Source organism: Genypterus blacodes, unplaced genomic scaffold (assembly GCF_046128005.1).
Source record: "Genypterus blacodes isolate CSIRO-AG114 ecotype Tasmania unplaced genomic scaffold, CSIRO-AGI_Gbla_v1 ptg000403l_1, whole genome shotgun sequence".
In the NCBI taxonomy this organism is placed as follows: Eukaryota; Metazoa; Chordata; class Actinopteri; order Ophidiiformes; family Ophidiidae; genus Genypterus; species Genypterus blacodes.
The window spans coordinates 30001-52500 of NW_027467177.1; the positions used below are offsets into that span (position 1 = coordinate 30001).

Genomic DNA, 22500 nt, shown 5'->3' on the forward strand with positions numbered 1-22500 from the left:
TGTAGTCTCCGTCTGTGAACGGCGTTCCGTGCTTTACGATCTTCTCAAATCGATCTTCTTGACCGATTTGTTCTCCCCAGCTTTCCACAGCTGTTTCCAAATAGCTCTTTGCCGTTCTTCTGCAGCTTGGTTCTGCTGCGTGTTTGTTCTGGAAATGTCTTTGAACTTTTTCTTCTCTTATTTATTATAATTTCTCTTTCATTTCTCTCGGTAAAAGAAGCTCATCATTATCACTTTTATTATTTCTCTCCTGTCTTGTTGTCAGTGAAAGCCATGCAGAGTTAAACTCTCTGTTCTCCTGTTATCACAGCTGTGAGTCAGTTCAGTTTACTACACACATGTGGACGTGTGTGTGTGTGTGTGTGTGTGTGACATGTATGCACATTTAATATCATTTATAGATCTGGAAGTTGTTTTATATAAACCGTATTGTTATTATTGTCTGTCGTTGTTATTGCACTTGTTTAAGAACGGTCAGGTTGTTCATCTGTTTTGTAAAAAGAGTTCAATAAAAGTAAACATCTGAAATATGAACTTGTACTTCTTTGCACTAAACAAAGGGAAAAGCTGGAGTTGTGTGTTTCCATCCATGTTAGTTATCATGCTGTGATGTCACTGCTCCTGCCCCCCCACTGTGACGCCCCTGCATCCTGACTGATCTACTCAGGTCAATAAACAAACACAAGAGTAACTTCCTGTTTTCTCCCCCCCCCCAGGCCCCCTCCCTCCCCACCCCTGCCCCTCCCCCCCTCTAGTGTGTCCTCAGATGCTCAGGGCGGAGCCTTCGTCCCCATTCACCTCCTCCCCTCTGGCGTCACCTCCACCCAGCTCTCCGTGAAGCCCCTGACCTCCCGCACGGCCCCCTCCTCCCTGCCCGCTCTGACCATCAGGTTCCAGGGTCCTGAGAAGGTGAGGAGGTCACTGAGACCGGCACTGGAAGGGTTCTTCTTCTAATGACATCTAGATAGAATGTTCTTTAAAGACCTGTCTGTCTTTAAACGGCCTCTGCTGATTGGCTGCCGAGCCCTGTGGGTGTGGCCTCTGAGGTGTTTAGATGAGTGATGCTTTCACACTTCATTGTACCGGCCTGATGTTGTGACTCAGAATGTCACTGTGTCAAACAGTGACAGCAGCTCCTCCTCTTCCTCCTCTTCCTCCTCTAGATGCGTCCCAGTCCTCTGGTGCCGTTCCGCCTGGCAGTGGTGCTGTGCTCTCTGTGTCACGGGCTCACTGAGGCCTCACGCCGCTACGGGCCGCCGCCCGCGCTGATCCAGCTCTGGACGCTGCAGCAGGAGGGGCAGCTGGCGGACAGGAAGTGGCCGTGGGACACAGAGGGAGTGGCGGAGTGGCTGCTGGGCCAGCAGGAGCAGCAGCTGAAGATCAGAGAGGAGAAGCTCCTACAGGAGGCCCAATGCGTCTTGGGCAGGGAAAGCCAGCCGGTGGACCGCTACAGCTGGGCCGTCCGCCTCATGCTCCACCACCAGCTGGGCCCGCGGCGCCAGACCGTCGCCGGCAGCCACGGCCTGAAGATGGAGTGCGGCTTTGTGCGTTCACTGTGTGCACAGGTAAGACAGACGGGCTGAGAGAGACAGACGGGCCCTCAGAGATTACATGATGTTTCATTCTTGCCGTTCCTCCTCAGGTCCACATGAAGAACCTTCCTCCTCAGCGTGTGGGCGCCATGGCCCAGCTGTCCCTTTACGTGGACTTGGACCAGTTTGCAGCTCTGAAGCCGTCGGCCTTCCAGCTGTTTGGGACGGCGGGACAGACGCCGCTGTTTGACGTGGTGGTGTCCGGGCTGTCTGACGGGACCTTCCTCCCCCCCCTGCTCTTCTTCAGAGGCTCTCTGCACAAAATCCCTCAAGGATTTCCAGATAACGTGATGCTGGAGGCCGGAGCGGACAGAGTCACCGACCAGCGGCGTCTCCAGCTGTGGCTGCTGAAGGTGAACGTCACGCCGCTCCGCACGGCTGAGGCTCACGCTTACAGACGCGCTCAAACCACTGTCTCTTGCTGCAGGTCTGGCGCCCTCGTGTGGTGGAACAGCACGGCGGCGAGTGTCTGCTGATGGTTGATCCTCACCGAGGCCAAGCTAGTGAGCAGTTTCTCAGCAGCCTGAGAAGTGTCCATGCCACCGCCCCCTGCCTCATCCCGCCAGGCTTCTCCTTCTGCTTCCAGCCTCTGGAGACCTGCATGATGCCCGTGCTCCGGGAGTTCCTGCAGGTACATGCGCCTGCCTGCCTGCCTGCCTGCCTGTCTGTCTGCCTGCCTGCCTTCCTTTATGTACCTCTGTCTGTCTCTCTCTGCAGACTCGTTGGTCTCAGCTGATGTCTAAGGTGGGTGTGGAGGGTTTGGGCGTGGACGAGCTGTCCGTCACCGTGGCGTGTTGGCTCAGTGAGGTTGCCTCCACTCTGCAGGCAGAGACAAAGTTCCTCCACAGGTCTGAAACTTGAAACTAGATCCAGGTCATTTCAGCCTTGGTGGTGGTTCATCTGTGTTTGGTTTCTAACCAAATACCTTGTTGCTATGGTAACCTTTCAGGTCGTTCAGCCTCATTTGCGCTACGCCGCAAAGGAACACGGCACGGAGCCCAAAGCTGGTACGAGCCCTGAGTGAGGCGCTGATCAGACCGCCGGGGGCCGACAGAGCTGAGGAGGAGGAGGAGGAGGAGGAGGAGGAGGAGGAGAAGGAGGAGGTGATGAAGAGCAGCACCCCTCTGCATGTGCTGTTTGAAGGGGCCAGTGATCCAGAGTCCCTCCGTAGCTTTGAGGACATGGACATACAGGAGTAAAGGTTGGGACATGAAGATGCAGAGGACTCACATGAAGGTGAACCGGTCCTGGCACAGCTGCTGGAGCATCAAGAACCCTCAGTACCATTTCATTGGCTGTTGATCGCAGCACCACGCCCACTCGTTATGTTGTCATGGTTACCACCTCATGTCCCTTCAGCTACCAAACAACAAATTCAACTGAGGAACATCGCTTTGTTTATTCCAATCAAGTTTAACTAGACCTGGATCCATAAGGGTCCATTAGAGACCTGCAGACCTGAAGAGGAGAAGAACAGGTGCAGGAGATGATGAAGATGGTTTATAAAGTTACAGGAGAACAAACTGAGCGTTACTGTGGCAATTTGTGAAACTGAAGGTCGCAGCGTCTCCTCCTCTTCCTCCTTTTGTATTTTTATACAGTATCTGGAACAACAAAGCTGTAATATTTTGTAGGAGGACATTGAGGACGTGATGTCCTTCACTTATTATTACTTCACTCATTGACAGAGAAGAAAAACTCCTAAAGTAAAGCAACCACCTATAAAACTGAAGAGGAAATAAAGGGATTCAACCAAGTGAAGAGCTTCATATGACTTTTATTACATAAACACAGACTATCAGTTACATCTGATCATTGAGCTTTGAAGGCTGCTAGGTGTGTTTGGGTGTGTTTGATCATGTAATTTTTATTCTTGAATTGTTTGGCACATATTGAGCATCTGTAGGGTTTCTCTCCGGTGTGCACCCGCATGTGTGACAGGATGTTCTGGCGCCACCTGAAGCGCTTGTGGCACACCTTACAACTGAAGGGTTTCTCTCCAGAGTGCAGCCTCATGTGGCCAATCAGGTTCTCTTTACGGGCGAAGGCGTTTCCGCATACGGAGCAGCTGAACGGTTTCTCTCCTGCGTGGCTCTTCATGTGTCGTGTGGCTGTCTGGCTCAGCTTGAAGCGTTTCTGACAGATGGAGCAGCTGAACGGTCTCTCCTCTGAGTGACAGCTGATGTGAGCCATTAAGCTTTCTCTCTGCCTGAAGCTCCGCCTACAGACAGAGCAACTGTACGGTGTTTCTCCGGTGTGGTTCCTCATGTGTCTCTGCAGGCTGTCCTTGCGGGCAAACGATTTACGACACACAAAGCAGCTCAGCGACGTTGCAGCATCGCCACTGACGCGGCTGTGTTCGTGTAACAAGGACATCTGTTCATCGCTCTTGGCTGTCTCCGTCTCAGATTCCAATTCCTCGTCCTCACTCAAGGGCTGTAAATGAGAACCTGGCTCTGGACCTGGAGTGTCCTCATTGTCATTTTTGCTCTTCCCAGGTGTGAACGTGAAGGCGGTGATGTCAGACTCCTCGTCCAGCTCCCGATGGGTCCAGGGTTCCTCGTCTTCCTCTTTAATGTGAGGGGGCACTGCTTCGTCTCGGTCCACATTCAAGAAACACTGCTGCACGTCTGCAGACAACACACACACACGCTTACATAATACAAGATTCAGAACCTACTTACTTGGAAACTAACAGGAAGCAGTTTTGTCCCATCAGAATGTGATCAGTTAGATCAGTGTGTTTTTCAACCTTTTTTGAGCCAAGAACATTTTTTACATGACTAAAATCCTGAGTCACACCACCTAAACTTTTGTTGGTGGGGGCGGACTAATTAAGTGAAGTTGGATAATTTCCGGTTGAAAAACACTGAGTTAGATTGTTACCAGGGCAACTTGTGCAGACGTGAGTTAAATAACAATAATACATACACTCTTCACTGGTAACAGGTTAAAGGTCAAAATGGGGACTGAGGGTTTGGATGGAGTGGTCGCCATAGCAACAGCTTGAACCCACCAGCTCTGTGCAGCTGAACGCGCGGCTTTAAAATGGCGTCCAGCAACCGGGCCTGCCGCTCGTTCTCCTCTCTCAGACAGGACACGCAGCCTTCGTACTCTGCAATTGTTCTTTCAAACAGAAACGCTATCTGCTGAGCAGCCGCGCTCACGCGCTGTGTCTTCCTCAGCCTCGCCACAGCCTTCTCCTCATCCTCACCCAGCCACTCTTCCTCTTTGATGTGGGGCTGCAGGTCGTCTTCATCTCCCCTCTGGATGTCTGTAGGAAGACAAGACGGTAGCGTCCAACCAGATTCTTCCTCACAACCCAACAATCAGCATCAATATTATTCAATCATAATCAACGACTCAAATGTTGGTAAAGAATCTCCTCAGGGAGACAAAGCTAATTTAGCATCTAAATATTCTGGCCCCGCCCCCTAAAGCAACGTAAACGGGACCTGTACAGTGAGTGAGATTAGTGTGAGATCTGTGTGTGTGTGCGCGCGTGTGTGTAGGCTTGCTTGGTGCTAACAGCGTCCCTTCAAACCTGTGCTTCTGTGTGTAGCCAGCAGGCGGCGCTCTCTCGGCCCCTCGCGCTGCTCGATCACAGCCGAGCTCTCCGTCACGAGTACATCCAGCAGCGCGCGCAGCTTCTCCCCACTCATGTTAGCGTCACAAACGCGCTCCACGGCGCACGAGACACGCGTCAGCAACAAGCCCGCGGCGCCCCTGTGTGACGTCACGCATAGGCTTCGTCACAATCATGTGATAAACCTGTGTTTCTGCGTGCAGAGGCTTCATACGATACGATGTTTATTATCTCACGGAGGATCAATTCAGTCGCCACAGAAGCACAGTACAGAGAAGAAACACAAGATAAATACACACACAATACACTAAATACACACAAGAACATGTGTGTACCTATGTACGTGTGTATGTGTGTATATGTGTGTATTGTTCCTTGTGTATTAATGTTGTAATTCTTTCTATAGTTCCGCTGCTGTGATGACCGGATGTCTCGTCCTGTATAGAAGAATGACATGTTTATATATATTGAAGATAAACGGTACTGTGTCATTATATTTGTTATTTAATATTAAAATGGATAGAAAATGACCCAAAAAGAAACACAACACACCGGCACACACGGGGAGGGGCTTAGCCTCATTAGCATACCAAGCCCCGCCCTGTGCAGCAGGCCTGCGGTCTGTTGTTGTTGTTCTGCCGGACAAACGGAGATGGACTTCACCGCTAGAAGCAACAAGAGAACCGGGGGGGTCGCGACATAGCTCGGGTTAGCCCGTTAGCCCAGATAGCTCCATTAGCCCGGGTTAGCGCAAGTAGCCCAGTGAGCGGCATTAGTCCCGTTAGCCCAGTTAGCTCGGAATATCCGGGGTGCCGTCCTCCATCGGCTTCTTGTCCTCTTGGAGACGGAGCGTGTCGGATCGGCTCTGTTCGAGTGTTCATTCGTTATGAGCGGCTGATCTTTGGTTGTGTCTCAGTTGGATCGTGGTGTTAAAATGATGTTAGTGTACTGGTGATTGTTTCTTTGGGCTAACAGCTACCAGGCCGTCGTTGCCGTTAGCATGCTAGCTCTTGTTGTTTTTCCAGAGCCAAACGTCGCAGTTTGTTTGTCAGTCTCGTTAGTTTAACTCGTTAGGATTATAAAGATTTTAGTTTGGTTTAATATGTTAACATTATAAAGACATTACTTCGTTTACACGCTCACTGCGCGAGCTAAGCTACGGGAGCTGTTAGCCGGTGCTAACGGAGCCTTTGTGTGCTTGGCTGTGATGTGAGACAGGTTCGCTTAGTTTGTGTTTATGGACGCTGTGAGACAGCCAGAAGCACCGAACGTGTGTGTAGATCTGAGCCAGTGATCCAGGCAGCGTGAGACAGGTGGACAGAGAGACGGACAGCTGCTCTGTGGGCTGTTATGGCCCGGAAGGTGGACTGCAGGCAGGAGAGCCTGTACATCCTCCTCCTGCTGCTGCTGTTGCTAGCAGGTGAGACACACACACATTTACACACACACACATGCATACACGTATACACGCATACACACACTCAAACACAGACACGCACACTCAATCAAACACACACACACACAATATGGACACTCACACGCACACACACACACACACACTCTGGACATTCACACACTCTGGACACTCCCACACTCACACACAGGGCAGAAGCTTCATTGTCTGTCTGTGTGTGTGTGTGTGTGTATGTGTGTGTGTTTGTGTAGCATGCTGCCCTTAGTGGAGGAGCTGAAGTGTAACTGCAGCCCCAGAGCTTATAGATGTTTACATCCAGTGTGAGTGATGATGCACAGGTCAGTGTTGGCGTCATCCATGTTCTTCCCCCTGTGATTGTTTTTCCCAGGATGCATTGCTGCTTCTCAGAGGAATGACAATGTTTATGTGCCTGGGATTTCTAACGGTGAGCACGCACACTCATGCACACACACACACACACATTCCACAGGTGAGTGTGTTTGATGTCTGACTCCAGCTGCCCCCCCCCCCCCTCCAGCCTGCGGGGACGTGGCTGAGCTCCTTCACTCGTCCTCGGGGGTCATCACCAGTCCTGGCTGGCCCTTCCAGTATCCATCCAGGCTGAACTGCAGCTGGAACATCAGAGCTCGGCCTGGAGACACCATCACCATCAGGTAACACGCACAGCGTTTCCATGGTCACCACACGTACAGCTGTGTGTCTATCAGAGGTCATTGAAGGGGAACGTTCAGTGATGACATTGTGTCTCAACAATAACTCGGGTGTGTGCAGTGATCAGTGTTCGGAAGAGGTTTTGATGGTCTGTCTGGTTTTAGCTTCCAGGACTTTGACCTTCAAGGCTCGCATCGCTGCTCCTCAGACTGGATGTCCATCAGCAGCTACAGGAGTCTGGATGGACTTCGGGTCTGTGGCTCCTCCTTACCGGCTCCCTACATCTCCTCTCAGGACCACGTCTGGATCCACTTCCACTCTGACGACAGCCTGAACGGCAAAGGCTTCAGACTGACCTACATCGCAGGTAAGACCTCATGCAGGTAAGACCTCATGCAGGTAAGACCTCATGCAGGTAAGACCTCATGCAGGTAAGACCTCATGCAGGTAAGACCTCATGCAGGTAAGACCTCATGCAGGTAAGACCTCATGCAGGTAAGACCTCATGCAGGTAAGACCTCATGTAGGTAAGACCTCATGCAGGTAAGACCTCATGCAGGTAAGACCTCATGTAGGTCTGATGTGTTCACTGCCCTAGCTGGCCTGTGATCACTAATCAATAAGGTCCTTGTGTAGGTAAACTGGAGGCGTCCAGTTGTGATGTGGACCAGTTCCACTGCTCCAATGGGAAGTGCGTCCCGGACTGGTGGCGCTGTAACTCCATGGACGAGTGTGGAGACAACTCAGACGAGGATCTGTGTGTGGACTCTCCGTTCTCCTTCCAACCCTGCAGTCTCAACCAGTTCCCCTGTTTGTCCCGCTACACCCGAATCTACACCTGCCTGCCTCACAGCCTGAGATGTGATGGAAGCATCGACTGTCAGGTGACTTTAACCTTTGACCCCACGGGCGCCCATCACAATAGAATCACCAAATATGGAAACATTGGTGTGTATGCGTGCCTGTTAAATTGTGTGTGTGTGTGCCTGTTTGTGTGTGTGTGCGCGCCTGTTTGTGTGCCTCTGCCTGTGTGTGTGTGCGCGTGTGTGTGTAGGACCTCGGGGATGAGATCGACTGTGACGTTCCCACTTGTGGAGAGTGGCTGAGGAACTTCTACGGCTCCTTCAGCTCTCCTAACTATCCGGACTTCTACCCTCCTGGGAGCAACTGCACCTGGCTGATTGACACAGGAGACCACAGGAAGGTGACCTTTGACCTCACACTGATCACAACAAAGAAGTATTGATCTGATCTGGCTTTGTAATTGGAGGAGCCCTGGGCCAATCCCCGGTGTGCATGCTGTCACCATAGCGACGTGGCTTTGGCTCGGGGAAGGCGGTGCTCTCGTCCCGTAATGACCTCGTCTCTGCCTCCCCAGGTCATCCTGCGCTTCACAGACTTCAAGCTGGACGGGACGGGTTATGGTGACTATGTGAAGGTGTACGACGGTCTGGAGGAGAACCCTCGCCGCCTCCTCAGGGTGCTCACCGCCTTCGACTCCAGAGCTCCGGTCGCTGTGGTTTCATCTTCTGGTCAGCTCCGCATTCACTTCTACGCTGACAAGATCAACGCCGCCAGAGGGTTCAACGTCACCTACCAGGTGTGTGTGTGTGTGTGTGTGTGTGTGTGTGTGTGTGTGTGTGTGTGTGTGTGTGTGTGTGTGTGTGTGTGTGTGTGTGTGTGTGTGTGTGTGTGTGTGTGTGTGTGTGTGTGTGTGTGTGTGTGTGTGTGTGTGTGCACGTGCGCTCGCTCTGCTTATCCAGTTGGTGTGTGTGTGTCCAGGTGGACGGGTTCTGCCTGCCCTGGGAGGTTCCCTGTGGGGGGAACTGGGGCTGCTACACGGAGCAGCAGCGCTGTGACGGCTACTGGCACTGTCCCAACGGACGGGACGAGCTCAACTGTTCTTCCTGTCAGGAGGAGGAGTTCCCGTGTTCTAGAAACGGAGCGTGTTACCCTCGATCGGACCGCTGCAACTACCAGAACCGCTGCCCCAACGGGTCCGATGAGAAGAACTGCTTCTTCTGCCAGCCCGGAAACTTCCACTGCAAGGTGAGCCTGAGCGGCGAGTGAAGCCGGACCCCGGTGATGTCACGGTGCGTCTCTGACGGAGCCTCTGATCTGACCCGCAGAATAACCGCTGCGTGTTTGAGTCGTGGGTGTGCGACGCTCAGGACGACTGCGGAGACGGCAGCGATGAAGAAAGCTGTCCGGTCATCGTGCCGACCAGAGTCATCACGGCCGCCGTCATCGGCAGCCTGATCTGTGGCCTCCTGCTGGTCATCGCGCTCGGCTGCACCTGCAAACTTTACTCACTACGCATGTTTGAACGCAGGTCAGAGGGAAGGAGAGAAGGAGGCTTGATCAGTGTGAACCTGAGATCAAGGAGTTTATTCTATACTTTCATTTAAAGGTTTTAAAATGAATAAAGCACTAAATGAATTGACCTTACTTTTCACCTTTGACCTCCCCCCTCACTGTGAGCTCTGTGATTGGTCACTGCAGGTCATTTGAGACCCAACTCTCAAGGGTGGAGGCGGAGCTACTGAGGAGAGAGGCCCCGCCCTCTTATGGTCAGCTGATTGCTCAGGGCCTCATCCCACCCGTCGAGGACTTCCCTGTTTGCTCTGGGAACCAGGTACACACACACGCACACACACACACACACATTCTCACACTCACACACACTGACACACACACACTCATACATACAGCACACACACACACCTGCTCACTCGCTCACACACACACACTCATTGGGTTAGTTGTTTTGTGGGCGGGGCTTTGGTGTATTTGTCCCCTTTCTTATTCTTGGTCGGCATGGTGACAGGAAGGAAGCAGAGACACCGATGTCTCACTATCACTGAGCAAGATCAGTCTAAGGTCACGACCCCACTACATGGTGGAGTTCTGCCTCAGTGATTGACCCTCACACTCTCACTCTCTCTGTCTGTCTGTGTCTCTTTGTCTGTCTGTCTCTCTCTCTGTCTGTCTGTCTCTGTCTCTCTCTCTGTCTCTCTCTCTCTCTCTGTCTCTCTCTCTCTCTCTCCAGGCATCGGTCCTAGAAAACCTTCGACTCGCTGTTCGTTCTCAGCTCGGCTTCACCTCCCTGCGACTCCCTTCCTCTGGTCGTCATAGCAACCTGTGGCGGCGCCTTTTCACCTTCTCCCGGTCACAGCGGTCCGGTTCCCTGGCCCTGGTCTCTGCAGACCCAGAGGACAGCGCCGGCAGCGGAAGCAGCGGCAGTTCCGGCTCTGACCCTCTGACCGCAGACTCTGATGACACCGACACAGAGGGCGAGCGAGGGAGGGAGAGAGAGTGTGGCGTGGGGGCGGTGGGCGGACCCGTCGCCCCCCTCCCACAGAAAACGCCGCCTTCTGTCGCCGTGGAAGCTGTCGTATCCGTGACATCCGTGCCCGCGGTAGCCGCGGCGCCCGGCCGGGGCCGAGGGCGGGACAGGCCGAGAGAGCCCCGCCGGCCCTCTAGCCCCGCCCCTGTATCCATAGTAACCTCTAGTCCAGATCCCAGATGCCACAATGACCCATCAGCAGTCCAGGCTCCTCCCACCTCTGCCCTGCAGCGCCTGGCTCACAACCTGCAGCGCCTGGCCAGGAACCTGACCAGAACCAATCAGAACACAAGCCAGAACCACAGCCCGCTGCGACAGCTGGAGACAGGAAGAGGAGGAGCAGAGGCCGGGGACAGGAGAGGAAGCAGGGATGAGGAAGAAGATGTGGAGCTCCTCATCCCTGTCTCTGACTCTGACTCCTCCTCTTCCTCCTCATCCGTCAGTGAGATCTGCCAGCCGCTGCTGGAGCCCCGCCCACCCTCCTCTACGAGCCGCATCGCTCGCCATTACCATGGGAACCGTGGGTACGGAGGCACAGATGGACCCTGTGAACACTGTGGCATCGTCCACACGGCTCAGATCCCAGACGCCTGCCTGGAGGCCACAGGCAAGACCGAGAGCAGCGACGACGAGCTGCTGCTGCTATGCTAACCTACACTCTATACTGGACTACAGCTAGCCCACAGGCTAACTCTGGGCTAACTCTGGGCTAACTCTTGAGGTAGAACCCCCCCCCCCCGCCCCCCCTCATTGAGAGCAGTCTTGTCAGCTGATTGACGGGTCAAGGATCAGAACCTTCCTGTTGCTTTGGTCCGTCCCCTCTGCTCACCGCCACCCTGCCGGTTGGTACGACTAAACTCTACTCACACATAAAACTGCTTCCTGTTGAGCACCAGACCCTGATCCAGAGACCAGCTGTGGTCAGGCGTGTCCCCCAGTCTCTAACATGACGGCTCAACCCCATTCTGACAGGAGGAACCTGATTGGTCCATGGGTATCTCAGTCCCTCCCCCTGGTCCAGCTGAGCCCTGAGGGTCAGACAGGTGCATCGTGTGGTCCTGTTTCTTATTTAAGCCCTCTGTTTGGTACTCAGCCCTCCTGTGTATTTATTGATCGGTGTATTGATCCCAGTATTCTTTTGTTGTTTGAGTTTCTGCATGTTAACCGGTGTTGTGTTTCTATTTTGTTTGTAAAGTGAATCTTAAGATTAAAGGTACAGAGTCCTTCAGTCTGCTGCGTCTCCATGGAAGCAAATGACATTTAACCCTTCCAGCTGAGAATGATGTTATTTAAGATCAAAACAGAAACATCAATCAAACTGATAAGTCACCACGCCCCTCATCTGAGGGGGGCGGAGCCTGTCCCCTGATAAACTCAGATGTAAACACCCTCAAAGTAAAGATGACAGTTTGCAGGTTAAGTCAACCAGCCGGAGGCTCATACAGGAAGTGACATGACAGATTGTTTCAATTCATGCTGAGGATGTGGAGAAGCTCATCATCATCATCATCATCATCATCACATGGACTGTTCAGCAGGTATGAGGTCATCAAGCATCTGCAGACAGTGGAACTTCCATCAAACCTCTAGGCAGATGTTTCTCCTCCAGCCTGAGCTCCCCTCACCACCTCACAACCCTGGGGAACCTGCTGAAGTCAGAGCTCTTGTTGCTGGTCTGCCCTGTAAGTTAGGGTTAAAGCCTCCCTCCCTCCCTCCCTCCCTTCCTCCCTCCCTCCCTCCCTCCCTTTGCCCGTCTCCTTCACTCTCATTAATATACAAACATACTCGTGTGTGTGTTTAGTAACGACTGCATTGTTGAGCCTCTCGGCCACCGTAGATCTCGTTCCTCTGGCGCATCTCTATGACGTCATCGCGCACGGGCAGCGGCGCTCCCGCACGGAGCTCATTCCGGAAGTGTTGTTTATATTCCGCGTCTTTGTCATCAAACTTCGGGAGAAAATGTCTGAAACACGGCGGGCGGCGGCGGGCGGCGGCGCGCTGCGGGCCGTAGTGACCGAGCAGCTGCTGGAGGCGGCGGAGGAGATCAGCTGGCTGCTCACGGAGCGGAGACACCGCGGCACCGAGGCGCTCAGGAGGCTCGTTAGAGAGCGGCTGAGTGCGGCGACGGAGCGGATCTTTACCGCGTACGAAGCTCCAGAGAAGCACCGAGCAGGTACACATACACACACGCACAGGGACACACAGACACACACACACGCATGAGCTTCTGACTTTGTGGCGTAACGTCTCACATATGTTGGTGTGTCTTCGTCCAGAGTTGTCTGTCAAAGTTGTCCCCGATGAAGACGAAGCCTCTTCATCCCTCAGTGAGGACCATGAATGGAAGGATCCTCTTCCCGGCACATCTGGAGCCGTTTCCAGTCTGGACCAGAGGCCTCCTGACGCTCTGGCTGAGGAGGAGGACGACAACAAGGAGGCGACAATGTCTCAGTGCTGCAAAGTGTGTGGGAAGTCGTTTGACAGGAAAGGCTTCCTGATGAAGCACGTGGAGAAGCACGCCAAGGACGCACGCTGCCTGTGTGGACTGTGCGGGGAACATCTGGAGTCCAGCAGCAGCCTGAAGCTCCACCTCCAAAGCCACCGGGACAACAGCAAGACCTGTGAGACGTGCGGCAAAAAGTTCCCTTCGATCCGCGCTCAGGAGACGCACCTGCGGCTGCACACCGGGGAGAAACCCTTCAGCTGCCACGTCTGCGGCAGAGGGTTCAACCAGAAAGGAAACATGGTGGCACACATGCGGGTCCACGGGGCCCAGGCGGCGCTGCGCTGCTGCTTGTGCGACCGGCAGTTCAACTCCCAGACTTCTCTGGAGCGACACGCCAAAGGTCACAAAGGTCAGGCGGCGTTCACCTGCAAAGTCTGTGGACAAGGCTTCGGCAAGAGCGTGGACCTGAAGAGACACGCTCGAAGCCACGAGTCCAAAGACCAGACCCGCATCAGGAACAAACGCAAGAAGCCGAGTCTGGAGCCGTCTCACCGCTGTCAGGTCTGCACCAGCGCCTTTCACAACAAAGGGAACTTCATCAGGCACGCAGAGACTCATCTCAACCATCCAGAGTGTCGCTGCGGTGTCTGCGGCGAGCAGGCCGAGTCGTCAGAGGGTCTGAAGCTCCACGTCCTGAGCCACAGAGAAACCAGCAGGGTCTGTGACATCTGTGGGATCGGCTTCCGTGACATGGAGATCCACATGAGGACCCACACGGGCCAGAAGCCCTTCAGCTGCACCGTCTGCAGCAAGGAGTTCCCCAGGAAGAGTTCTCTGGAGAGACACATGCGGTCCCACTCCGGGGACAGACCCTTCATCTGTGAGTTCTGTGGCAAAACCTTTATAGAAAACACCGTCCTGAAGAGACACATCAAGAGCCACACGGGCGGGAAACCACGGATTTACTCCTGCGACGTCTGCAGCAAGACGTTCACCATGAGCCAACATCTGGATGTGCACAAGAGGATCCACACCGGAGAGAAGCCCTACACCTGCAGAGTCTGCGGAAAGAACTTCAGACAGATTGGGAATCTGGACTCTCACATGAGGATCCACACGGGCGAGAAGCCGTTCATCTGCAGCCTCTGTGGGAAAACCTTCAGACAGAAGATCTCCCTGGAGACCCACGAGAGGTTCCACAAGAAGGACAAACTGTTCAGCTGCCAGCTGTGTCCCAAAGGCTTCGTCCAGAAGATCGACCTGAAGCGCCACATGCTGACGCACACCGGCGAGAAGCCGTACAGCTGCGGAGTCTGTGGGAAAAGCTACCAGGAGAAACGATCTGTGGAGACCCACATGAAGGTTCACGCAGGAGACAGACCCGGCAGAGATCCACCGAGCCTGAAGCCCCACGAGGCTCCACATGCTGACTTCATCCAGCTGTGACCCGTCAGCTGGGACCTGTCGACTCGTCTTTTCTGCTCATCTGTCGCTCCAAAGATTTATATTTTTGCTAAGTATTTCTATTAAAGACAGCATCAGACACCAGTGCAGTCCTTCCCGCCCCCCTGGTTGTCATGGCGCTGACAGACAAACAGCTGTTAGTGACATCACATAGCTTGGTTAGCCATCATTAACTCGTCTGTATGTTAGCTTGAGTCTTTGAATCAGAGGCGTCAAATATTCAGAACCATTCAAACTCAAGTGGACCGGAACAATCGGAACAGAAGAACCAATCGGAACAGAAGAACCAATCAGAACAGAACCCTTTGTTACATAACAACCTGAAATGTCTCAAGACAAACAAGTGCAATATGAACACTAAAGGGTTAAGTATATATATATAGATATAGTGAATACTTTAGTATAGTTTATAAAGTCAAACAGGAAACAACTTGTCAAGATCTAGAAATGACCTAAACGTATCAATCTCTCCCCGTCTGTGCAGTGAAGTGAATCTGTGCGATGTTCAAAGACCCCCAGAGCAAACGCAGCATTGAGTGAAACCAGCCAAGATAAAGATGAAGACGAAGATGAAACAGTGACCTCACACTGCAGCAGAGTGAGGAAGGTCTTTATAAAACGTATAACTTTATATAAACCTTTTAAAACTGTTGACCTCATCAGGAGCCGTCTGCTGTTCAGTGTTGTGCTGTCACCACTCTGCCCCCAGTGGACAAATTAGGAATAGCAGTTTATTTAACAAAGAATTTGCAGCTATGTCTTATAATATTTGCACTTTGCAAAGTCATCCTGCAGGCCGGATTGGACTCTCCAGAGGGCTCGTTTAGGCCCGCAGGCCGTATGTTTGACACCCCTGATTTAAGGCAAAAGCTTCTTAGCCTCACTTTCCTTCTTAGCTGTTCACTCCAGCGTGTCCCTTCACCCCCGCGTCCTCAGTGTGTGTGTGTGTGTGTGTGTATAAACTGTGACATCATTGAAGATATAATTGTAAAAATGTCAAATATCACATTGACTTTTTTCGGATTCCTCTGACCAAAGATCTTCACCAAATCAGCCAGAAGGTCATCTGATCAGGACCTTTGACCTTTGATGGTCATGGGTAGGTTTTCCTAGGTTGAAGAGGAAAATGTGACTGAAAAGTCTCTTTTGTTTTGATTTAGTTTTTTAACCTTGTGGGGATGATTTGACCTTTGACCTAAATGTGACTCTTAGAATAAAAATCAAATCTAAAAAGTTCAGAATTTAAACTTGATTTTATTGAAAAGAGGTGGAGATCAATAATCCATGATCAAACTGCGTCTTTGGCTTCGCCGTCCTCCTGGAACAGAAAAGGTTTTAGTCCATCGAGTCACGAATCTAACGAGGAACAGGAAGTAAAGAGGAACAGGAAATAAGGTCCTCTCACGCTGCGTCTGTCCGACTCGATGATTCTGAAGAATTCTTCCTCCGCTCGAGCAATCAGCTGCTCGCCGCTCGACTCTCCGTCCTCCCTGGCGGTGGCGGCGTCGTCGTCGCGGCTCTGCGCTGAGCGATTTCGTTCTTTTAGACGTTTCTCTCGCTGACGCGCCTCCAGCAGCTTCTCGCGTCTCGTCTCGCGTTCAAACATCTGAGGACAAAACTCAAACACTCAGACTTCCTGTCTGCACCTGAACCGGACCGGCTGTTTGCGTGTGATGTCACCGCTCTTACGTCGGCCAGGAGGCTCTTCTCGTTCCTCTGAGGCGTCCACAGGCAGGAGCTCACCTCCAGCAGTGTGGCGCCGCCCTGCTGGGAGCCGCACGCCAGGAAACGCCCGTTATCCTGCAGCCGCAGACTGAACAAGGCCTCGTCACACACCTGAGCACACACACACACACACACACACACACGCACGCTCAGCGGTCTGACTGGGCTGATCCTGGACCTGCTGCGGGCGGTGAGGACTTACTCTGACGCTCAGCCGGGGGGCGCTCTGCCTGAACAGGAGGTCCCACACATCCAGACTGCCGTCCATCTTCACCGAGAAGAAGACGGACGGTCTGACGGGACTCCAGCACGCGTCCATCAGTCTGGACGTCTGGTAACTGAATATACAAACACACAGGTTACACACACACACAGACACATGTTACACACATGTTCAGGGGAACATGGTGAGCAGCTGTGTTAGCGTGTGGATGGCGGCGTGAGGCTTCATGTTCTGCAACCTACTTGGTCCACATGATGGACGAGTCCTTGATGTCTTCAGACCAGATGCGGGCGGTCCAGTCCCCTGCGGTCAGGAAGTTCTTGGGGAAGAAGGGGTTCCTCTGCAGGGCGTAGACCGGGCCCAGGTGGCCGCTGTAGGTGCAGACCAGCTTCTCTGCTGCCGTCTTGGCCTTCCTGTTACAGGAAACCACCAGGCCCTGTTCTGTCCCCACCATGAACTTAGTGGGCTGGGATACACACACACACACACACACACACACACACACACACACAGAGCCTTCATGAACATGTGTAGGTCAAAATGCTCAGACGGGTCCAGAACCTGAACCAAACCTGTCCTTACAGAGCCCACGTTAGCCAACAGCTGATCTAATCTGACGTGGGCTCTGTTCTGAACCCTGAACCCTTCTGAGCGTTCAGGACCGGTGACATCCTTCTGATGATTTTACGCCATCAGAACCAGCAGACCACCTTCATGTCACCCAGGGTTTGGACTCTAAGAGGGGCGGCTGAGGTGAGACTGACCATGGTGGACTCAAACTCCAGAGACGTGGCTCCCACAGCTCGGTCCAGGCTTCCGTCTCCGCTCAGGTCCAGAACCAGGCGCTCCGTGGGCTCGCTCAGCTTCCTGATGTCCCACCACAGCACCTGAAACACCAGCAGGGGGGGGCTGAGAGGGTTCTGTTCTCTGTGTGTCAGGTTGCCATGGTGATCATCTTTAAAGAATTGGCGTCCACCTGTCCGTCAGTGGAGGCAGAGAAGGCCTCTGTCCCGGTCTTAGACTGAAGCCAGACCACCTTGTAGACCGGATCTCTGTGACTCTGCTCCACTGATGACGTCTCCACAGGAAGTCCCCCCCGACGGCTGTCCCAGTACGCTACACACACACACACACACACACACAACTCTGAGTAAATGATGAAGATGAAGATCAGTCAGTCGTGTTCTGTGTTTGTTCTTCATGAAGAACACGTTATAAAATATAAACAGTGTGTGTCTGCAGGCCTCCGTGTGTGTGTGTGTGTGTCTGTGTGTGTCTGTGTGTTTGTGTGACGGACCGATCAGGCCGCGGTAGCTTCCTCCGATCAGAGTGTGTGAGTCTTTGGTGTTGTAGTCCAGACAGACCAGCTGAGCCTCAGACCTCAGGCTCAGCTCAGGCCGGCTCGGGTTCTCTGACAGGAAACACAACATTGATTGAGATGCACAGAACACGTGATGAGAACACGTGTGTTTGCTCTTAAACGCACCGACGTCCCAGATGTAGGAGTCTGAGCTCATGTCAGCTGGAGCCTTCTGGAAGTCCAGACAGCAGTAAGCCACCGCCAGCTTCCTGCCACTGTCAGGGTGCCAGGACAGACTGCTGACCGTCCTCTTCACCGGGTCTGGATCCCTGCACACACACACACACACACACACACACACACACACACACACACACACACACACACACACACACACACACACACACCTCAGACATCAGTCTGGACTTGTAAGGACTCAAACATCACGATGGCGGTGGGCGAGCGTTCGGCACCTGAACACGTTAATGGTTCTGGCTGTTGGAGGATGAGGAGCTTGGTCTTCTTCCTCTTCCTCCTCTTCATCAAAGTACTCCTGGTAGATGTCCACGGTGTTGTTCTGCTTGATGCAGTGCTCCATCACCTGCAGCACACGCAGCAAAGCATCATGGGAGCCCAGGGAGACGCCATCAGATGATTGATTCCATTTAGCAGGAAGGACACGAGGAGACGGCACAAGGAGATACAAGAGGAGACACAAGAGGAGACACAAGAGGAGACACAAGAGGAGACACAAGAGGAGACACAAGAGGAGACGACACAGGGCCCAGGGGGGGTCAGGTGGACCTTCTCACCCCGGCCAGCTTCAGGACGCTCTGCACATAGTTGTCGTCCTTCTCCACCTTCTTGCGGTATCGGAGCGTCTGCTCCTGGTCCTCAGGGTCCACGTCTCTGGACCAGCCCCCCTCCACGTGGTTCATCCCCACGCTCACGTACTCCACTCGCTCCGTGTTCACCTGAGGACAACACACCTTCATCACCTTCATCACCCAGCAGGGGGACAAACTTCATTGGGGCCAAAACACACACACACACACACACACACACACACACACACACACACAGGTTATTGAACGTTACATGGTGTTCGGATGAATCCCCGCCGGCCTGCACCGCTTGGTCCCGTCGCCCCCTCTGGGTGAAGTTCCGGGCCAGGTTCGGGTCCGGAACCAGGTCCAGCTGCAGCTCCGCGGGCCGGTCCGTGAAGTGAGCCGGCCGGCCGAACTCACTGCGGAGTTTCGAGTAGACGAAGAGCGGACTCATGCTGCGAGGAGAACCGAACCGACGCCGGAGACAAAATGGTTCGAGCTCCGCGGGGCTGAAGATGGCGCCTTTGTTTACTGTTACCAGGTGACGACGACTACACGGAAGTTCCTAGCTTGTTTCCTAGCAACAAGGGACACAAAACGAGCCCCCCGTTGAACCTTAAATAACACACACACACACACACACACACACACACACACACACACACACACACACAGCTTCATATCAAACGTTCCTCCTCCGGTCCAGCAGGCAGCGCTCTCTGCACTCAGCACTCTCTCACTCTCACTCTCTCTCTCACTCTCACTCACACTCACACTCACACACACTCACACACACACACGCGCACACACTCAGCGGAAGCGTGTGTGTGTATGTGTGTATCCGTCTCCGTGTCCTTGCCCGCTGGCTCTTCTTTGTTGCCTAAACTGTGGCTCCTCCTCGCTAACATGGTGTCCGTACAGCGTCTCCGGGTCTCGGTCCAGCAGCGGATGAGCGCCGCCGCTTCAGACTTTGTGCTCCTGCTGGAAAAAGGAGCAGAAACAGCGCAAATCCCGGAGCTGAGCGCGCGCCTCACCGAGCGGCTAACGGCGGTGGCGGAGGACATCGTGTCTCTGTTTGAGGACACCGTGGCGGAGTACGAAGCCCGAGTCCAACGGTCAGAGCAGGAGATCCGGAGCCAGAGGAGGCTGCTGGAGGCGCTGCTGGGGGAGACACGGGGGACAGGTGAGGGCACACGAGAGACAGGGGAGGGGACATGAGAGACAGGTAAGGGGACACACAGGGGAGGGAACACAGGGGACAGGGGAGGGGACATGAGAGACAGGTAAGGGGACACACAGGGGAGGGAACACGGGGGGCAGGTGAGGGCACACGAGAGACTGGGGGGGGACACACAGGGGAGGGAACATGAGAGACAGGTGAGGGGACACACAGGTTAAGGGACATGAGAGGGGGGGGGGACACAGGTTAGGGGACATGAGAGACAGACACACTGGTGTCCTCATGAAGTTGAAGCAGAAGAATAAAGTGATGTAACTACAGAAGAAGAAGTGATGGATCAGTTTAGACCTAACAGTGTTTGTGTCTCCTGTCTGTCCTCAGAGTCTCTGAAGGACACGAAAGCTCAGCGTACGCTCACCTCTGAACTCCTGAAGAAGATGGAGGACGGCCAGGAGGCCGAAGACTCTCTGTTCTCGGCGACGCCCCCCGGTGGCTCGCCGGCCCACGACGGGCTCTCCTCACCCGGCCGCTCGGCCTCCCGCAGCGACGAGGACGACCGGGACAGCGACTGGACCGGACAGCCGCACCCCAAGACGCCCAGGGCGAAGAGGAAAAAGAAGATCAGGGGGCGCCCGCCATTGGACACCAGGGACAAGAAGCGTCCAGGTACTTTGGAGTCGTGCCGGTGCAGAGTCTGTTCCCGGTCCCTGCAGGGCCGAGGGTTCCTGCTCAAACACGCCCTGAAGGTCTGCAACAGCAACCCACACCACCGCTGCGGCTTCTGCGGCGAGGCTTTTGGCTCGGCCGACGAGCTGGACGCTCACCTGCAGACTCACAGAGACAGCAGCAGGACGTGTCCGCACTGCGGGAAGACCTTCCGGTCCATGAAGGCCCAGGAGCTGCATGTCCGCCTGCACACCGGTGAGAAACCGTACAACTGTGACATCTGTGGCAAGAAGTTCAGCCAGAAGGGCAACATGAGCTCGCACATGCACGTCCACGCCGCAGACAAACCCTTCAAATGCAAAGAGTGCGGGCGAGCCTTCTGCCACGCCACCTCGCTGGACAGACACATGGACGTCCACGGCAGCGAGGGCGCCCACAGGTGCGGTGACTGCGGACAGGAGTTTGGAAAGGAGTTTTATTTGAAACGACACATAAAGAGCCGCCATCGGAACGCCGCGGACGGCAGGAAGAAGTCTAGAAGCTCCTCCGTGTCCCACTGCTGTCAGGTCTGCGGTCAGAGGTTCGTCCGGAAGCGATTCTTGGCAAAACACGTAGAAACCCACATTAGCGAGTCGGAGCACCGCTGCGGACTGTGCGGCCGCGAGTACGAGTCGACGGAGAGCCTGGCCAATCATCTGCGCTCTCACCGCGAACTCAGCAACACCTGCCACGTGTGCGGGAAAGGGTTCCCTGCCCACGCCGCGCTGGAGATGCACCTGAGGATCCACACGGGCGAGAAACCGTTCACCTGCAGCTTCTGCGGCAGAGCCTTCAACCAGAGCGGAAACCTGAAGATGCATCTGAAGATCCACATGGGCGAGCGCGCCTTCTCCTGCAGCATCTGTGGAAAAGGCTTCACGCAGAAACAAACGCTGGACACGCACGTCCGCTTCCACAATAAGGAGCGACGCTTCTTGTGCCAGGTGTGTGGGAAGGGCTTCATGCAGGACGTGGACCTGAAGAGACACATCCTGATCCACACGGGCGAGAAGCCGTACGGCTGTCGTGTGTGCGGGAAGAACTTCCAGGCCAAACGCTCTCTGAACCTTCACCTCAAAGTCCACGCCACGGGAGAGGAGGCGGGGCCAGAGCCAGGACACGCCTCTGAGCTCAACAGGCCAGAAAATTTCCAAGCAAGTTTCCCTCGGCAGTAGAGGAGGGGTTGATTGATAAGTAATGAGCCCAGGAATCAGAAGGTTCCAGGCTCCGCCCACAGAGGAGAGAGGAGGAGCAAGGCAGCGAACCTTTGACTGCTTCTGACACGTATGAACCTGATCAGTGTGGGGTTCATGGATCACACACAAACACACACACACACTCACAGCCTGTTCCTCTCTTGTTGTTTACGTTCTGAAGTTGTTTCATCATAAAATCACATTTTATTAACATTTAAAATGCTGAAGTTTCTTCATGTTTCTGTTTGTTTCTGAAGATGAGCTGTGTGTGTGTGTGTGTCTGTGTGTGTCACTGTTTCTCTGTGTGTCCTCTGAGGATCAGCTGAATGTTTTCCAGCTTTAATGTTCATCATATTTGTTCAGCTCGTGTTTTCATATCAGGGCTCTGGTTTCATTCAGACTGAAAGATGAAGTTTAAAGTTTTTCAACACAGCGAAGAACTGAGGATTCATACAAGCAGACACCAGCAGGGGGCGGCACAGCTGTGTGTGTGTGTGTGTGTGTGTGTTTGAGTGAGAATGAGAGTGTGTGTGCGGGACTTTTTCTCAGCTGTAAAATCACTTAAAGTTGCATGTGTGTGAAAGGTTCTGGAAGTCCTCAGTCTTACTCAGTGACCACACTGCTATGCGTGTGTTAGTAGCCATGGTGAGCGGTGCTTCCTGTTTTGAGGACGTCCCACACTTCCTGATGAGGACGACGCCTCATTAAGGAGTGTGAGGCCTGCTGTGTGTTTTTGTGTTTCAGGAAGAGGTGCAGAGAGGGAGAATATGTGTGTATGTCACTAAGTGACTTCCTGGTTCACCGGGTGTATCCTGTTAGGTTTG

General features: G+C 53.7%; 6 protein-coding genes across 12 annotated transcripts in view; 4 read left to right on the forward strand and 2 right to left on the reverse strand.

Annotated features, from left to right (window-relative positions):
• Positions 1-3348, forward strand: part of pogza (pogo transposable element derived with ZNF domain a) — a 12964-nt gene extending 9616 nt beyond the window's left edge. For all 4 annotated transcript variants that reach the window (XM_076138829.1, XM_076138828.1, XM_076138827.1 and 1 more), the window contains exons 18-23: positions 717-909; positions 1164-1565; positions 1643-1945; positions 2020-2223; positions 2310-2440; positions 2542-3348. In XM_076138829.1, the coding sequence (XP_075994944.1) occupies positions 717-909; positions 1164-1565; positions 1643-1945; positions 2020-2223; positions 2310-2440; positions 2542-2791 (1483 nt within the window). In that variant the 3' untranslated portion in view covers positions 2792-3348. The remainder of the gene's footprint in view (positions 1-716; positions 910-1163; positions 1566-1642; positions 1946-2019; positions 2224-2309; positions 2441-2541) is intronic.
• A 13-nt stretch (positions 3349-3361) lies between these two features.
• On the reverse strand, positions 3362-5376 carry LOC142989353 (uncharacterized). Its single transcript, XM_076138837.1, has 3 exons — positions 5137-5376; positions 4609-4866; positions 3362-4222 (listed from the first exon to the last, which is right to left on the reverse strand). The coding sequence occupies exons 1-3, from the start codon at positions 5252-5254 to the stop codon at positions 3405-3407; spliced, it is 1194 nt and encodes a 397-aa protein (XP_075994952.1). The 5' UTR covers positions 5255-5376; the 3' UTR covers positions 3362-3404.
• A 367-nt stretch (positions 5377-5743) lies between these two features.
• Positions 5744-11838, forward strand: lrp12 (low density lipoprotein receptor-related protein 12). 2 transcript variants are annotated; one of them, XM_076138832.1, is made up of 12 exons: positions 5744-5886; positions 6397-6598; positions 6981-7037; positions 7131-7266; positions 7429-7631; positions 7901-8148; positions 8319-8468; positions 8643-8864; positions 9047-9313; positions 9394-9596; positions 9767-9899; positions 10314-11838. In XM_076138832.1, exons 2-12 carry the CDS (start codon positions 6529-6531, stop codon positions 11259-11261), a joined length of 2637 nt encoding a protein of 878 aa, XP_075994947.1. In that variant the 5' UTR covers positions 5744-5886; positions 6397-6528; the 3' UTR covers positions 11262-11838. The 2 variants fall into 2 exon arrangements, with proteins under 2 accessions (XP_075994947.1, XP_075994946.1); XM_076138831.1 differs by having other exon boundaries at positions 5744-6598.
• Positions 11839-12509: 671 nt separating this feature from the next.
• Positions 12510-15726, forward strand: LOC142989350 (uncharacterized). 2 transcript variants are annotated; one of them, XR_012960682.1, is made up of 3 exons: positions 12510-12783; positions 12887-14884; positions 15005-15726. XR_012960682.1 is itself a non-coding variant. In XM_076138834.1 (2 exons), the coding sequence occupies exons 1-2, from the start codon at positions 12570-12572 to the stop codon at positions 14500-14502; spliced, it is 1830 nt and encodes a 609-aa protein (XP_075994949.1). In that variant the 5' UTR covers positions 12510-12569; the 3' UTR covers positions 14503-14898. The 2 variants fall into 2 exon arrangements, 1 of the variants encoding a protein (XP_075994949.1); XM_076138834.1 differs by lacking the exon at positions 15005-15726 and having other exon boundaries at positions 12887-14898.
• A 41-nt stretch (positions 15727-15767) lies between these two features.
• On the reverse strand, positions 15768-19372 carry LOC142989352 (dynein axonemal intermediate chain 2-like). Of its 2 annotated transcripts, none has more exons than XM_076138836.1 (12): positions 18867-19372; positions 18581-18742; positions 18242-18369; positions 17955-18097; positions 17766-17879; positions 17445-17584; positions 17233-17355; positions 16711-16934; positions 16448-16583; positions 16210-16356; positions 15926-16126; positions 15768-15835 (listed from the first exon to the last, which is right to left on the reverse strand). In XM_076138836.1, exons 1-12 carry the CDS (start codon positions 19047-19049, stop codon positions 15809-15811), a joined length of 1728 nt encoding a protein of 575 aa, XP_075994951.1. In that variant the 5' UTR covers positions 19050-19372; the 3' UTR covers positions 15768-15808. The 2 variants fall into 2 exon arrangements, with proteins under 2 accessions (XP_075994951.1, XP_075994950.1); XM_076138835.1 differs by having other exon boundaries at positions 15769-15838.
• LOC142989349 (uncharacterized) lies at positions 19369-22491 on the forward strand. Its single transcript, XM_076138833.1, has 2 exons — positions 19369-19778; positions 20157-22491. Exons 1-2 carry the CDS (start codon positions 19427-19429, stop codon positions 21653-21655), a joined length of 1851 nt encoding a protein of 616 aa, XP_075994948.1. The 5' UTR covers positions 19369-19426; the 3' UTR covers positions 21656-22491.
• Positions 22492-22500: the final 9 nt, after the last annotated feature.

Bases quoted from the DNA above. Each gene is read 5' to 3' on its own strand.
- LOC142989353 (XM_076138837.1), bottom strand. From the start codon at position 5,254: ATGAGTGGGGAGAAGCTGCGCGCGCTGCTGGATGTACTCGTGACGGAG. The intron at 4,867-5,136 runs GTTTGAAGGGAC...GTCTTCCTACAG, and splicing joins GGCTACACACAGAAGCACAG to ACATCCAGAGGGGAGATGAA. The intron at 4,223-4,608 runs GTGGGTTCAAGC...TGTTGTCTGCAG, and splicing joins CGTTCAGCTGCACAGAGCTG to ACGTGCAGCAGTGTTTCTTG.
- lrp12 (XM_076138831.1), top strand. From the start codon at position 6,529: ATGGCCCGGAAGGTGGACTGCAGGCAGGAGAGCCTGTACATCCTCCTC. The intron at 8,149-8,318 runs GTGACTTTAACC...GTGTGTGTGTAG, and splicing joins ATGGAAGCATCGACTGTCAG to GACCTCGGGGATGAGATCGA. The intron at 8,469-8,642 runs GTGACCTTTGAC...CTGCCTCCCCAG, and splicing joins ACACAGGAGACCACAGGAAG to GTCATCCTGCGCTTCACAGA.
- LOC142989350 (XM_076138834.1), top strand. From the start codon at position 12,570: ATGTCTGAAACACGGCGGGCGGCGGCGGGCGGCGGCGCGCTGCGGGCC. The intron at 12,784-12,886 runs GTACACATACAC...GTCTTCGTCCAG, and splicing joins TCCAGAGAAGCACCGAGCAG to AGTTGTCTGTCAAAGTTGTC.
- LOC142989352 (XM_076138835.1), bottom strand. From the start codon at position 19,049: ATGAGTCCGCTCTTCGTCTACTCGAAACTCCGCAGTGAGTTCGGCCGG. The intron at 18,098-18,241 runs GTGCCGAACGCT...GTGTGTGTGCAG, and splicing joins AGAACCATTAACGTGTTCAG to GGATCCAGACCCGGTGAAGA. The intron at 15,839-15,925 runs GTGAGAGGACCT...TTTCTGTTCCAG, and splicing joins TCGAGTCGGACAGACGCAGC to GAGGACGGCGAAGCCAAAGA.
- LOC142989349 (XM_076138833.1), top strand. From the start codon at position 19,427: ATGTGTGTATCCGTCTCCGTGTCCTTGCCCGCTGGCTCTTCTTTGTTG. The intron at 19,779-20,156 runs GTGAGGGCACAC...GTCTGTCCTCAG, and splicing joins GGGGGAGACACGGGGGACAG to AGTCTCTGAAGGACACGAAA.